Below are 14,320 nucleotides of genomic sequence, written 5' to 3'. Positions count from 1 at the left end.
ACAAATAAAAACCAAATAGTATATTTTAAAATATACATTGTAAAAGGACACATATGCATAGTTATAAATTAAATACACAGGGATTTTCAAAAATTTTCAAAGTTAATATCTAAAGCAGGAATTGTAAATTTGAATGTTGACGGGGTCAGGCAGGTGATGTGTGGCCAGGTGGCAATTCTGGGAAATGGGATAGTATTTTCCCTCCTAAAAGTGGCAGGCACCACTCAGTTCCAGCCAAGAAAGTCTGTTGACACATGAGAATTTTGGTTCCAAAATTTTAGGAGAATCTCATAATCTGCACATTTATAAGAAATCTCTCAAATTTTAAATGTTGGCAACCAACTCAAATAAAAAATAAACATATGGGCCAAAATAAACATATATGTAGGTTGTATTCAGCTATCTTTGCAACATCTGGTATCAAGAATTTATTTTCAAATTTACCATATGTCTACGTTTAATTCACAATATGGCTATAAAGATGAGTTTTGAGAATTCATGGCTTTATGCACTTAAGTCAAAATTTCCTTGATTATGTTTTATGAATGATGAATAGTTCCGAAAAATGATCATGTAAAAACAGTACCTACTACTCAAATGTAAGGCTTAAGTATTTTCAAATCCCGCTTGCTTTCTGAACCAGGACAATCCACTCACTTTGCTTCCAACTTTATTTGCTTATAAAAAAAAATCAACATTCAGAACCGAGGAGAATATTCAGGGAAAGCAAAAGGAGAGGAAGGTGTGATAAATTACTTGCCCGCCCTGGCAAGGATCTGATAGAGACATTACCCACTTCATGAGAAGGTACGGTGTTGTCAACTCTGCCTAGAGACAGATTTGGCTATTCAATGGGTTCTTATAAAAATGAAATTGAAACATAAAGGGTACTGAGCAGAAAGAAGTGCCTCTCTGAGGACTTTCCATTTAGAAAATTTTATTTATTAGCTTTACATTTCTCTTAAGAAGGCAATTTTTCAAAAACTGTGATTTCAAGGATGTACACGTCAAACATCTCCTTAGTCTTTGACTTCTGGGAGTATTCTGAGAAAAGTCAGCTCAGGGGCACCTTGAATCTTTGAACTCTCTTCAACAAAGGCACCATTGTCATCAGCTATCACCAGGACATTAGCCACGGAATTTCTCTTTGACTCAGTTCTATTTAAATAGGTAACTCCCATAACTCCACTATATGCAACTACCCTTTTGTTTGCAGATAATGTGGCTAAAGGTATAACCTTCCCATATCTAAAAGTTTCCTATTTTTGAGATGCCAGTTGGAAATCAAAGTAATCGGAGCAAAAATTTATAACTGTCCCTTTTATATAACAGGGATGTTTTGAAATAGTAAGAGCAAATCAAATTTTGGAAAATTCAACATTGTTGGAAAAAGCTTTAAGAGGACTTGATTTCAAAAGAAACTCATTGGGAAATGAAGTCATAGGGCACCCTTTTGAAATGTAAACAATCACTCCAAAGTATTGATATATGTAGAAAGATGGTATAACTTAAGATGAATGAATAAAGCCACTTAATTCATCAAAGAGATCAAATCACCTTATATGAATGCAAACAAAGACCACCACATTGTTGTTTTATAGTATTGAAGTCTCTTACTTTGCTTTGAGATAATACTCCTGGTTACTTCTTTCAATGGTCCACACGGTCACTGCACTTGGACTTGACAAGCACAGCTGGTGCCAGTTCATGGGGTTAAAAGTCATCTGGCTCACATCCACCCCAGGTTGTGACTTCTTGCACAAAATGACACTGGATTCCCAGTTCCTTAGAGGAAAATTGTGTTTGGTGAAAAGTAATTCATATGAATTTCATATCTTGAGAACATTTATCTAATTATTTGAAAACAATTTACATAAGTTGAGACTTAATTTATGATACAATTTATATAATCTATGACTAATATCAAATTTATAAATAATTATGCTTATCATTATACTGTAGCCTTCTAAAAAGCAAAATAACTGTTTTAAAAATATTACTCTGTCATATGATACCAATGCTATTTTATCCTCCTTATTAAATGTGGATTTAACTCATCCAAATCTAGAAAATGGAATATAACATCACATTTGCTGAAAAACAAGTAAGTATCTAAATCTCTTAATATTACATATGAGTACTTCATATGGATCTGGATATACTATACTGGATATACACATTGATACCAATCGATCATTTACTGAGTTTTTAAAATCATAGTATTAGTACTTTAAGATGGATTAATTCATTTACCCATTTGAATGAATATCTTGAATGCCTACCATGAGCAAAATCCTTTGCTAGATGAAGTGAAGGGAACAAAATAAATGTGAGCTATCTCATCGTACAAGGAACCAGCACTCCATTCAGAGCTATGATTAGGAAACTGGAACTGATATTTATTGAGCTCGCCTTGTCTTTGGCTCCCTTCCATCCCCATCACAAACGTCCTGTGCATCACATCAATCATTCTCTTGCTGACATCACCGGTTCCCTGGATCTTTTCACTTTTTGCCTCAGGTGCCTAGAAAAACCATCAATCCTGGATGGATACAACTGAAAGGTTGAGCTGCTGGAGACGCAGGAACGAAGATCACAGGACTATGTGTTCAGTGACATTAGACATCGTGGTTATCGCCCCCACTGTACCTTCAATACGACCTCCAATCCTGCCATTTTTCTCTGGTCCGTTCTCTTTCCATTTTCAAAAGCAGCCATTTTTAATATTCTCCATTTTCTCGATGTCTCTAACCCTCCATCTCCTTCTTACTCTCAATAAATAGCCTTGATTCCCATGAAGAAAATAGAGGCCATCAGCAGAGAATTCCCCCAATTTCCTGCTATCAAGCATAACAGCCTGTCAGGATCTGTATCATTCTTTCCTTCTCCCTTCTTGTTACAATGGAAGGCACATTCTTCTTCCAACCTAAGGCCAGTTTTGTGTGCTCTGGGTCCTACGGGTCTTGCGTTCTTAGGAACGTTAGTCTATCTATTATTCCTTCTCTTCTGCATCTTCAGACTCTCCCTCCCTCCTGACTCCTTCCTGTCAACACTTAAGTGCTCATCTGCAACACCTTTTACAAAGCCCTCCCTCAGTCTCACCATTCCATGTCTCTCTCTTCTCCCCTTCGAGCCAAACTTAACTGAGCTTTCTAAATTCACGGTCTCCTCTTCCTCACTCTCGCTCTCTCCTCATCCCAGGATATCTACATCCCGTCACCACCATTCCATTGACAACAGCTCTCTCCAAGATCCACTAAAATCCACCTTCATCCTAAAATCCTACTGGCACTTCTCAGTCCTTGTCTAACTTTACTTCTGCAGGATTAACTCTGCTCACCAAAACTACCTTCTGAAATCGCTCTTGGACTCTCTGTCACACACCTCTTACAGGACACCTCATACCTCTCAGCCTCACATTGTTCCTGGGCTCTTGATCACCTTTCTGCCTAGCTGACTCAGTGGCTGTCTAACTGTGTAGGCTTTGACTGACTTCAAGTGGGCACAACCCACCTGTGCCTCACCTCATGCCATTCCACATGCCCAGGGGCTTCCTTATGGCCCCTGGGCATGACATGCAGGAGGTCACAATAAGCCTGAAAGTGTGGGGGAGTTAACACCCTGTGCAGTGAAACTTTGATTGATGATGGGGTAACAAGAGTTGGTAGAGATGTTCTTATCTCTTCCTCTCCCGTTCCCAGCCCACTGTCTGACACTGCCTGAGGACTGTCCATGTTCACAGTAATTCATATACCCTCTCAGAAGGTCTCCTGTGAAACAGAGCAATCAAATGCCCTTGGTACCAAGTGGTGGCCGGCAAAGTACTATGTGTTCATATTGGCTCTCCTCCTTCCCTGCCTCCCTGCCCTTTTCCTGCACACCTCCTCTCTGCCAAAGAACTGGCTGGTGAGCTTCTGCCTCAGGCTCTGCTTTGTGTGGAACCCAAGCATATTCTGGAAACCTCTATGCCTGGTGTCCCTCCACCCTCCCTAACTGCTCCTCCTGAGTCTCTGATGAGGTTCTTCTTCCTCTTTCCATCTCTTATTGGTGTTCCTCTAGGTTCTACCCTAGCTTCTCCTTTAGGTGTTCTTATCCACTTTTAGCACTTTGAATACCGATCTGATTTAATAATCCCAAATGTTTATCTCCAGCCCTTTCCCCTGAGCTCCAGTCCTGGAAATCTGTGGCAGAGGCATATTATGTCCATCAACACCTACTCTCCATTTCTCCCTCTGAGTAACAGAACCTCTGGTTTTCAGCCAGGCACATGGTCACCCACATTGTAGCTCACCGTGGCCTGTGACTAAGCTGGCCAATGGGCTCTAAGTAGTAGCAGTGATGTGTGCAACTTACAGGCTACGCATTCCTGCAAAGGATTGTACCCTTCCCTTTATCCTTTTCCCATCCTGCTGGCTCCCAAAAATACATGGGTGGTGCCCAACTTTAGAATAGAGATGAGGGCAACACCCTAGGAGTGGGAGAGCAACAAGATAGTGACAGACTGGCCTAAGACACTGGGGATTCACCATACCAGCCATGTGCTGCTCATACCCAGACTATCGCATGTGAGAGAAAGAAAATTCCATCTTGTTTAAGCCACTTCTTTCGAGTGATTTAGGTTTCTGCGACAGCAACTGAACCTAAATCCTAATTGATATCTCAATTTCCAACTAGGCTTCTCCATTTTTTTATCTCAGGCACCCTCAACTCAGCTTGTCCCAACTCATCTTCCCTCCTCCCATGCCCTGGCTATCTTTCTGAATAGCACCATAATGTCCCCAAGTTGCCCAAGTCACAACTCTTGGTATAACCCTTGACTGTCCCTCTCTCTCAGCACCACACCCAACATTCAGTCAGTCACCAAGTCCCATGGAGCTGCCTCCTAAACACCTCCCACATATCTCTACTTCCTTTCATCCTTACTCCCACCACTCTAGCCCTTGCCACAGTCATCTCTCACTTGGACCACCACAGCCTATTAATTGATGTTCATGCCTTATTTCCCCTCCCATATACGTTCGATGATATGGCTGGAAGGAGTCTTCTTACATGCAGATCTGAGCGTGTCACGACCCTGCTTAAAACCCTTGAAAGGCCTCCCACGGCCTTTAGGGTAAAGGATGTCCCCATTAGCATGGCTTATCTATAGGATGAAGATCCTTCCCAGTGTGCCCAGGACAAAGACAGTTTATGCCTATTGCTCTATATTAGTTATTAATAACATCCCCGTTCACTCTCAAAATTTTCCTGATTTGGATAATAAACTACATGGTCATCTGTTTATAAGGCTGCTCATGAGATGGCTTCAGACTGTCCCTCCAGGCTTCCTCTCATAGCTAATCTCTTGTTCCCATCATTATGATCTCTTAATTGATTCTTCAAACCTGCCATATTTTCTCTGACCTCATGGCTTTTGCACGCATCATTCCTCTGCTTCAAATCCTTTTCTTCTCCTCTTCACAAGACTGATTCCTACTCATCCCTTAGGTATTGCTATGGGTTGAATTGTGTCCCCCAAAATTCATATGTTGATGTCCTAACTCTCAGTACCTCAGAATGAGACCTTATTTGGAAATAGGGCCTTTACTAAGTTAAATGATGTCATTTAGTGTGGCTCTACTCCAATATAACTAGTATTCTTGTAAAAAACGGATATTTGGAAACAGATACACATACAAGGAGAACACCAAGTGAACACGAGGAGAGTTATTCACAAGCCAAGGAGAGAGATCTGGAACTGCTTTTCCCTCACAGCCCTTAGGAGGAACCAACCCTGCTGACATGTTGATCTCAAACTTCCGGCCTCCAGAACTGTGAGACAATGAATCTTTGTTGTTTAAGCCACTCATTTTGCAGTACTTTGTTAACAGCAGCCCTTGCAAACTAATACATCCAAAAACAGGTGGGTGGATAAACAAACTGTGGTATATCCATACCATGTAATAGAAAGGAACAAACTCCTGATACACACAGCCACATAAGAGAATTCAAAATAATTATGCTACAAGAAAGAAGCCTGACAATAAAAGGAGTATACAATATATGACTCCCTGTATATGAAATTTTGGAAAACACAAACTAATCCAGAGTGACAGAAAGCACATCAGTGGTTACCTGGGGGCAGGGCACAGGCAGCGAGGGGTAAGGGAATGTGTGTCAAGGGCCAACAAGGAAGGATCTAAGGGACACAAGGAAACTTTTGGTGATGATGGATATATTTTATTATCTTGATTACGGTGAAGGTTTCATGGGTGTATACATAAGTCAAAACTTATCGAATTGTATATAAAAGATCAGTTTATTATATGTCAATTATACCTCAATAAAGATAAAAAAAGAAAAAAACAAATTTTGCACAACTAGAGGGATCCACAACTAAAATATACAACTATGTACTGGGGGGATTGGGGGAGAAAAAGCAAAAAAAAAAAAAAAGAAAGAAAGAAACTCGGCATAAATTAGATGTGGCTCTCTGAATCTAGATTATTACATTTTTATATAAGAAATGCTGGTATGTAAGGAATATTCTCAGTCATTCCTGGAACATGTTGTACCTCCCCTTAATAAGCTAATTTCCACCTGAAGAAGTTTATATTATGGAGGGAAGAGTGAGTGCAGCTTGCTGGCCACATGAGATGACCCAGCAAAGACCACAGATGTGTCTTATCCACAGGTCTTTCCTATACAGCTGGTAAATGCAGTATAATGTTCCACTCTCTGAATGTACAATTGTTCCAATGTCTCTAAAAACCATTACTTCCAACTGAGTTCCAATACAGAGACCATCTTAATTTCAATATTAGTGGAAAATATGCAAACAAGTCCAAGGTACCGTTTATTTGAAGAAAAGATGAGACTTCATGTATTTATAAATGCATTCTTTACCTGACAAAGGAAATATTATAACATATTAATAAGAAGAGAAAGATTATAATTAATTTAGCTCTCACATAGCTTTTGCCCTGCCAAATTTTACGCCTAAAAGTAGCAACTATATTAAATGTTATTAGGACTTTGATTCCTTCCATTTTTCCCTGTTTCAGATTTTTCATGTATATGTCCTTTGATAAAATTCAGAAGGACAAGATTAAAATGTTAACCTCAAGAACAGATTTCTGCAGGATGCTGAAACTTACCAGAGGGCCAGTTCAAATTCTGGGAGCGAGGAGTAGGTAGCCAGGTAGGTGCCACAGTAACTGAACGAAAGTAAAGTGTAGTCCAGGAGAACATTGCCTAAAACATAAAATCCATTACAAGGATTGAATGATTGTGTTCCGGTCAACCATAGTCTTATGGCTTATTTCCCTTATCTAATGATTTTAATGCAATTCAAAAGCAGTTAGCTCTTGGAGTCAGAGATCTCCTGGCTGATTTCTAAGACTATGAACATAAAGCTAAGAGCAAAGTTAAGTTTTTAAAAGACATTTGAGTGAATTAAGACCATTAGTCACTGTCTCTAGACTTCAATGCAGAACTGAGCGTACTGCACCACGTATGGCCCAGTGTGATTTGAGATGACCCAACCACCATAAAATATTCCATGAATCTATGAAACATTGTCATTAGAAAACTTATTCAAACAACTTTAAATACTTTGGGGAGTTGCAATAATTCTAGCTTACTTCCATATGTCTGGCCCTTAGCTTAATATCTTCCAGTTCTTGCAACAACTATAAAAAGTTCTATTCTCATTTGTCCCTATAGCTGAAGAAATGAAACACGACTTTAAAAGTCTTAGCAACAATGTGTTTAAAATGTGCATCACAAAGACGCTAAGACAAGGAAGTGTCTGCTTCTGCCTCCCTGTGCCTCCTCTGGTTTGCCCTCTCCTTCATCTGCTGCTCTTCAGCTTGGTTCCACAGGTAGAAGCTTGGCCTTCTCCTACAGCTGTCCTTTCTACGTTTGTGTCTCTATTGCTAGTTCTGTGTATTTTTAATGTCTGTTTCCTGCTTTTTTACCCTTCACACTTTAACTAACCATAATATAATGCTAAACTTTGTCATTTATTGAATTTATTTAGCATAGTCTAATCAATAAAGAAAACAGCTTGTATTTATTGAGCATTTGGTGCAAAAATAAAAGTAATTTTCCGTGGGATAGAGGCCTTAATGGAATGATTTTCTATCCTTGCTATACAGACATTTTCTTGCATAACGTAAGATTATTAACTTTATATTTTCTTTACATTTATTTTAAGTTTAAAAAATACATGGTTTTTGAAGAAAATACTAAAAAAAGCATAAGAAGAAAAATATATCCTGTGTAATCCTACGACCAAATTTGGTAAATTTTGTTCTAGTATTTTCTTCTGCGTGTTTACTTGTAAAAATACAGATACATCTTTTTTCTTTAAATATCGCTTTGCTTTTTATAGCTATAATAATCATGGATTAAATATTATAATTATTAATTCATTTTTAAAATGGAGCTTGGATCATACATAGTGTTACTCCTACTGTTTTTTTTAATTTGCCTTATATTGAACACTTTATCATTAATAATTCTTCAAAATGTGATTTTTAAGGTTTGCATAATACCCCTTTATGGGATGTTTTAACTTATTTAACTATATTCATATTACTGAAGATGTAAGTTGTTTCAAATCTTTTGCTATTATGACAGCACTTTTAACTCCTTTGTACACAAATCTTTGGCCATATTTCTGATTATTTTCTTAAAATAGAAGTCTAGTTCTTGAAGTGCTTTTCAGTTAGTCAAATATAGTAAGTATCTACTTCCCAGAAAGACTGTATCAATTTATACTCCCATCTTCAGCAAAAACAGCGCTACCAATTTCACTGCACTCTGTCTAGCAATTATGATCTTTAAAAAAATTGTGACCTGGATAAGCAGAAAAAAATCTCATCTTGGTTTGAACTGCACTTTTAAAAATGAATATTGAGATAGAACATTTTATAATGTTTTTGGTCATTTATAGTTTTGTGGTTTGGGCAAGTTCCTTTGCCATTGTTCTAATGAAATGTTTGTCATTTTTCTTATTGTTTCATAAATGTTCTGAAAATATTTGATCAAATTTGTTCCAAATATTTTTCTCAGTTATGATTTGCCTTTCAATTTTTCATGGTATTTTTGATATTCTTAAGTTTTAAATTTGTATGTAATCAAATATGTCAATGTTTCTATTTTTAATGTTTTTCTTTATGTGAAAAGCTCTTCCCCAGGCTGAAATCATTTCAATATTATACCATAGTTTCTTCTACCTTTCAAATGGGTTTGTTATTTATATTGATCTCTTATTTTCATCTGCTGTGTGTTTTCATGTACAGTATAACGTGAGTATCCAACTTGATACTTTTGTTCAAATAGTTTCTTAACACTAGTGTCGAATAATCCAGATCATCTATTTTGTGTGCGTGGGGGAGGGAGTGACTTCCACCATATACTTAGCTTTTCTCTATTCTAGAGTCTGTCTCCAGTCTTCAACTCTTCCACTGATCTGGTGATCCCTGCATCAGTACCACACTCTCAACCACTACAGCACCGGAATGTTAAAAGGACCCTCTGCCTTGCCATCATTCTCTTTCAAATTATTCCCATTGTCTACTTTTTGTTCTTCTAGATGAACTTTGGAATCACTTCCTTTAAGTACTCCTGGCTCTCTAAAACATATGATAAACCTATGAATTGCTTCCTGCAAGGAATATCAGAAATATATTTATAATAACCAGACTTTCCATCCAGGAATATGTCGCTGTATATATTTAAATACTTTAAATCAGTGATTTTTTTAGTTTTCTTCATCTAGATCATTCATATGTCTTCTTTGGGTCTTTTCTAAGTATTTAAATCTTCTAATTGTACAGATATTTATTTTGAAGCCAGCATCTTTCTGAGCAATCTTTTATTAGTCTTAGTAGACTATTGCATTACCCGTAATCTCCTTTCCCACAGCTATAATTTTTCAGGTTCACATTTTATTGCATTGGTTAGAACTTCTACGTTGATATTAAATAATAGTGGTAACAACAGGTACCCTGGATGACTTATTCCTAATGCCTTTAGAGTTGCATTATTCAACACGAATGTTGGCCATTGCTTTGAATTAACTTTTGGTTGCTTGGACAGGGTTACAGCCAAAGAACCAAGGCGGGGAAATTTTAAAGATGAAGGATAGTTATGCTCCATATGGGCAGTTCACAACATGTGAATGGGTTATATTTTAAAAGTTGTTTTAATCTGTTGAAAACACAGACAAATTTCCCACAAATAAAATGTTACGAATCACGGTAAGTTTTCCCAGCTTGACTCAAACACTTATTTGCTTCCTAAGGCTACAGAACTAAGACCAGCCTAAAGGTCTCCTGAGCTTTCTGTCCATGCTGTGCTAAATGGAGGAATAATGAGACGGGGGCTCCAGTAGATGTGCAGCAGCCCAGTCTGGGTCAGTTGTCTCTACAAATGAGTCAATAATAATTTAAATGGTAGTTAACATTGATTGAGCACTTGGCATATATGTATATAACTTCATTTATTATCACCACGGCCATTAACAGTAGATACTACCATTATCGCCATTTCACGGATAAGGAAATTGAGGCTAAGACTTTTCTTTACAAGTTATACAAACATCAGTTCACCTGGATTGTCAATAAATCATCAGGAAAGAAAAAACTGTTCTGCAAAAGAACAATTTTCAAACTACATCTAGTGCTATAATAGAGTCTTCTAACCCCGTGCTTGTCAAATTTAATGTGCCTATGAATCACTTTGGGAATCTTGTTAAAATGCAGAGTCGATTCAGGAGGTCTGCGATGGGAGCAGAATTTTCTGCATTTATAATAAGCTTCCTAGGTGATGCCAAGGTTGAAGGTAAGCAGAACACACTTTAATTAGCAAGGCTCTAGCCCACTTAATTAAATCCTCCATGATCAGCCTGATTCCTTCTTTAAAAATGTGTACTACAAAATAAAAACCACTCTTAAAAAACCCTTCATTTATGAGAACTAGATTTAGTCACATCTTATAACAAAATCCTTCACTTATGAGAGAGGAAGGGTCTTGCAGGATACCTTTTAATTTGGTCCTTCTGGTCAATGCAGGAAAGTTGTATATGTAGATGAGGGGTTTTAGCTTCCGGTCAGAAAAAGCCACAACTTCATAAGGAATGTTAGTTGCCACGACGCCCACAATTCCATTCATACACTGGAGTACAGTCTTTTTCTTGGTTTCAATGTTAATAAATGTTACGAAATTCCCACAAGGGTAGCAAATGGTGTTGTCGTTGACAAAATGAACATTCTGCTTAGGGAATCCTTGCACCCATCTTTGGGAAAAGATATGTCACCATCAATACAATACCTTTCAAATACTTTCTCCTTTTTTTTTTTTTAACAAAGCAAACAAAAGGTCATCAAAATTTTCAAAACACATCTATTCTATTTTCACCCTCTTTCTGCCCTCAAAATCCCTAAGATAAAATAACACATATGTTGGCCGTGAGACTGGTTTGAATCTACGCACTACAGAAGTTTAAATGTAGACCTCAAGTTCTTAAAATTTCCTTCAGAGAACTTCTTCAGTGAAACACTTCCCCTAATCAAACCTGAGGAAGTCTTAGAAGGATTTCTGGGGTCTTGTATACCTGGAAGAAAAAAGGTGAAAACTGCAGAAAGAGAAGATTTATCCTAATAGAAAATGGTGTATCCCAGGCTATTCTTTTATAATTAGTTTTGATTTTAAAAATAAACTTTAAAAAACAACTTTGAGGGGCCAGCCCTGTGGCCGAGCAGTTAAGTTTGCACTCTCCACTGCGGTGGCCCAGGGTTTCCCTGGTTCGGATCCTGGGCATGGACATGGCACCGCTCATCACTCCATGCTGAGGTGGCATCCCACATGCCACAACTAGAAGGACTCACAACTAAAACGTACAACTATGTACTGGGGGGTTTAGGGAGAAAAAGCAGAAATGAATAAATAAAAATAAAATCCCTATAATGAAAAAAATGTTTAAAAAAACCCCAACTTTGAATAGGACAGCATGCTTTGTGGCTCTGAGACAAATAGGAAGACTACTTCTACTGATGAAGAGTGTGTAGCCATATTTTAGATCTAAAAATACAGAATAAATGCAGAAAATAAAAGGAATTAAGTTGACATGAATGAAAAGGTTAGAACACAAAAAGAACCTATTTTTAAGGAAGGTGGGGTGGGTGTATGCTAGAAGGAGAGATGAGGCGAGATTCTACTTTTATTTAAATGTTAAAGATATGCTTAAAGATGGTGGAGAAGGCAAGTGAAGGACACTGGTTTGGTGGGTAACCTCAGGAGATTGAAGAGTACAGCCAGGACCAGTGGAGGCTGCTGTATGGAATACAGTGCGGGTAACACTCTAGAACGTGGAAGGAAAGAAATACCATTGTAAATTTGTGCAACACTTTATGCTTTTCAAAGGCCACGATAAACGCAAATAAATCCAAAGTTACTGGATGGGAGTTAGAAGAAAGGGATTGACTTGACAGCCTTAACTTTGGGGAAAATCACTAAAGACAAGGACCGGATGGGGGCTGTCATTGGGATGGGCGCGAGTCGTGGGTATGTATGAAAGATCAGCGGAAAACGGATCACTGAAGGGAATACTGAGCCAGATAGAGGAGAAGGAAATGAAAGGTGGAGAAGAGCAATACTGGGTGAGCAAGCGAGGCTTGAGGTAGCAGAAGAAATGGGGTGGCGGGGGGCGGTTACGACTGGAGATGTGGTCATTGAATAAGGGGATGGAGGATGGAGAGAGGAGGACACACGGAGGTAGTTCGCAGGAAGGCGCTGGGGGCTGAAGGAGATGTCGAAGTTTCCAGGACAGCAGGTCTAAGGAACGGGAGGAAGAAGAGGTAGGAGGGGAATGTGGGTCAGAAGGGTTTCCGCCGGACCGAAGTCAGTCACGGGGCGGTGGTCGCAGCACCTCACGGACAGGGACGGGCTGCTGGTGGTGGAGGACTCGTCTCGCTCCCGGCCTTGAGCCATGGGCCGTGTTTCTCTCAGTCGGGCCGCAACGGCGGGCTCGAGTCTGCAACGGTTTCTCCGAGGCCCCCGGCAGCTGGGATGCGAAGCCTCCACTGTTTACACCCGTATCCGGGAGACCGCAACCCCTGCGCCCATTGGCTCTGCCCTTTCGGCCCGCGCCAGCTCGACCCAAGCGGATTGGTGGAAGGGCTGCCGTGTCTCCGCCAATGGGAGAGCGGCAAGCGAAGCGAGGGGCGGGCCCCTCCGAGGGGGTGCTGGAGAGGCCCAGCCTGCGCCTCAATAGTTAGAATATTAGTAAATGTCGATAGCAGAGATTAATATTGAGTGCTGACCGTGCCAGACTTTGTTCCAAGCGCCTTGCAGGAATTGTTTTGTTTAATCTTCAAATCCCCTATCAGCCCCATTTTACAGATAAGGAAGTGAGGGTAGGAGAAATAGTTTGCCAAGTCTACAAAGTTGGGGGGAACTTAAAGCCAGGTCTCGTCTAAATCTAGAACTCCAAGCCCTTAATTACTGTGAAGGACTAAGAAGCGTAAACTGCAGGAGAAGCAAAGAGTTTATCTGGGGTCTTAAGAATTGCTTAGTCATTCTGGTCCCTTAATGTGCCTTGCTCAATGTTTGGTGAACGAGGTTATCAGCAAGTTATTTCCTTATCTGCAGTGTCCTTGTTATTCTGCAAGAGGGCACAGAAACTTTGGTTAATTTGTTTCTCACTTTAACCTTGCAGATGTGCTGTATGTTTTCAAAAGTGGGGAGGGGAGATGGTGACATCAGGCCCGCCCCTAATTCCGAGGCAAGAATATAGAGACCCATCAACCGTTTATCCAACTATTTTAAATGATTTATTAAGATTTAAAAGTCTAAATACAAATTACAAGAATGAAAATTAAAAACCAAATCAAATTGTTTAAGTAAAGCTAAAAATTTAACTTCATTTTTGATTTTCATTAACTCTTTTAAAGTATTTTTGTATAAAAATATTTGTAATTCCGATGTTCACTATTCATCTAGTTGTCAAAGTGAAGAATGGCCATCAGGCTTCAGCAAGTTTCATCTAGACTGACATTCATAAGGAAATGTAGGAGTAACAAGATTTGTCTTATAGAAGATTCCTCAGCCCCCATGCCCTACTATTGCCAATAACACACTAATTCACGACAACCCCTGGAACTACAAATTGGAACCCAAAGAGAAGGAAGAAAACAGTCACTTCATTCTGCTGGGAAACACTACTCAATTAGGAGAGAAGAATACATTCATACTCTCTGAAAGGAAGGAGTGGAGAAATTAATTAACGTGTTTCCTCATCCAAGCTCTTCTGCCCCTTCAGTCTTTCTCCCAC

General features: G+C 39.1%; 1 protein-coding gene across 4 annotated transcripts in view; it reads right to left on the bottom strand.

Annotated features, from left to right (window-relative positions):
- Nucleotides 1–13,077, bottom strand: part of CFAP43 (cilia and flagella associated protein 43) — a 106,936-nt gene extending 93,859 nt beyond the window's left edge. For 3 of the 4 annotated variants that reach the window (XM_044751399.2, XM_070483719.1, XM_070483732.1), the window contains exons 1-4: nucleotides 12,917–13,077; nucleotides 11,031–11,284; nucleotides 7,137–7,233; nucleotides 1,618–1,785 (exon numbers count right to left, since the gene is read on the bottom strand). In XM_044751399.2, coding sequence (XP_044607334.2) covers nucleotides 1,618–1,785; nucleotides 7,137–7,233; nucleotides 11,031–11,284; nucleotides 12,917–12,978 — 581 coding nt within the window. In that variant the 5' untranslated portion in view covers nucleotides 12,979–13,077. Of the gene's footprint in view, nucleotides 1–1,617; nucleotides 1,786–7,136; nucleotides 7,234–11,030; nucleotides 11,285–12,884 lie in introns of all 4 variants that reach the window. The other variant, XM_070483729.1, reaches the window with a different exon arrangement.
- Between the last annotated feature and the right edge of the window lie 1,243 nt (nucleotides 13,078–14,320).

The sequence above is a fragment of the Equus asinus genome, chromosome 2, assembly GCF_041296235.1.
Source record: "Equus asinus isolate D_3611 breed Donkey chromosome 2, EquAss-T2T_v2, whole genome shotgun sequence".
In the NCBI taxonomy this organism is placed as follows: domain Eukaryota; kingdom Metazoa; phylum Chordata; class Mammalia; order Perissodactyla; family Equidae; genus Equus; species Equus asinus.
Note: the sequence above shows the minus strand (reverse complement) of the source record. Positions and strands in the feature narration are given on the sequence as shown.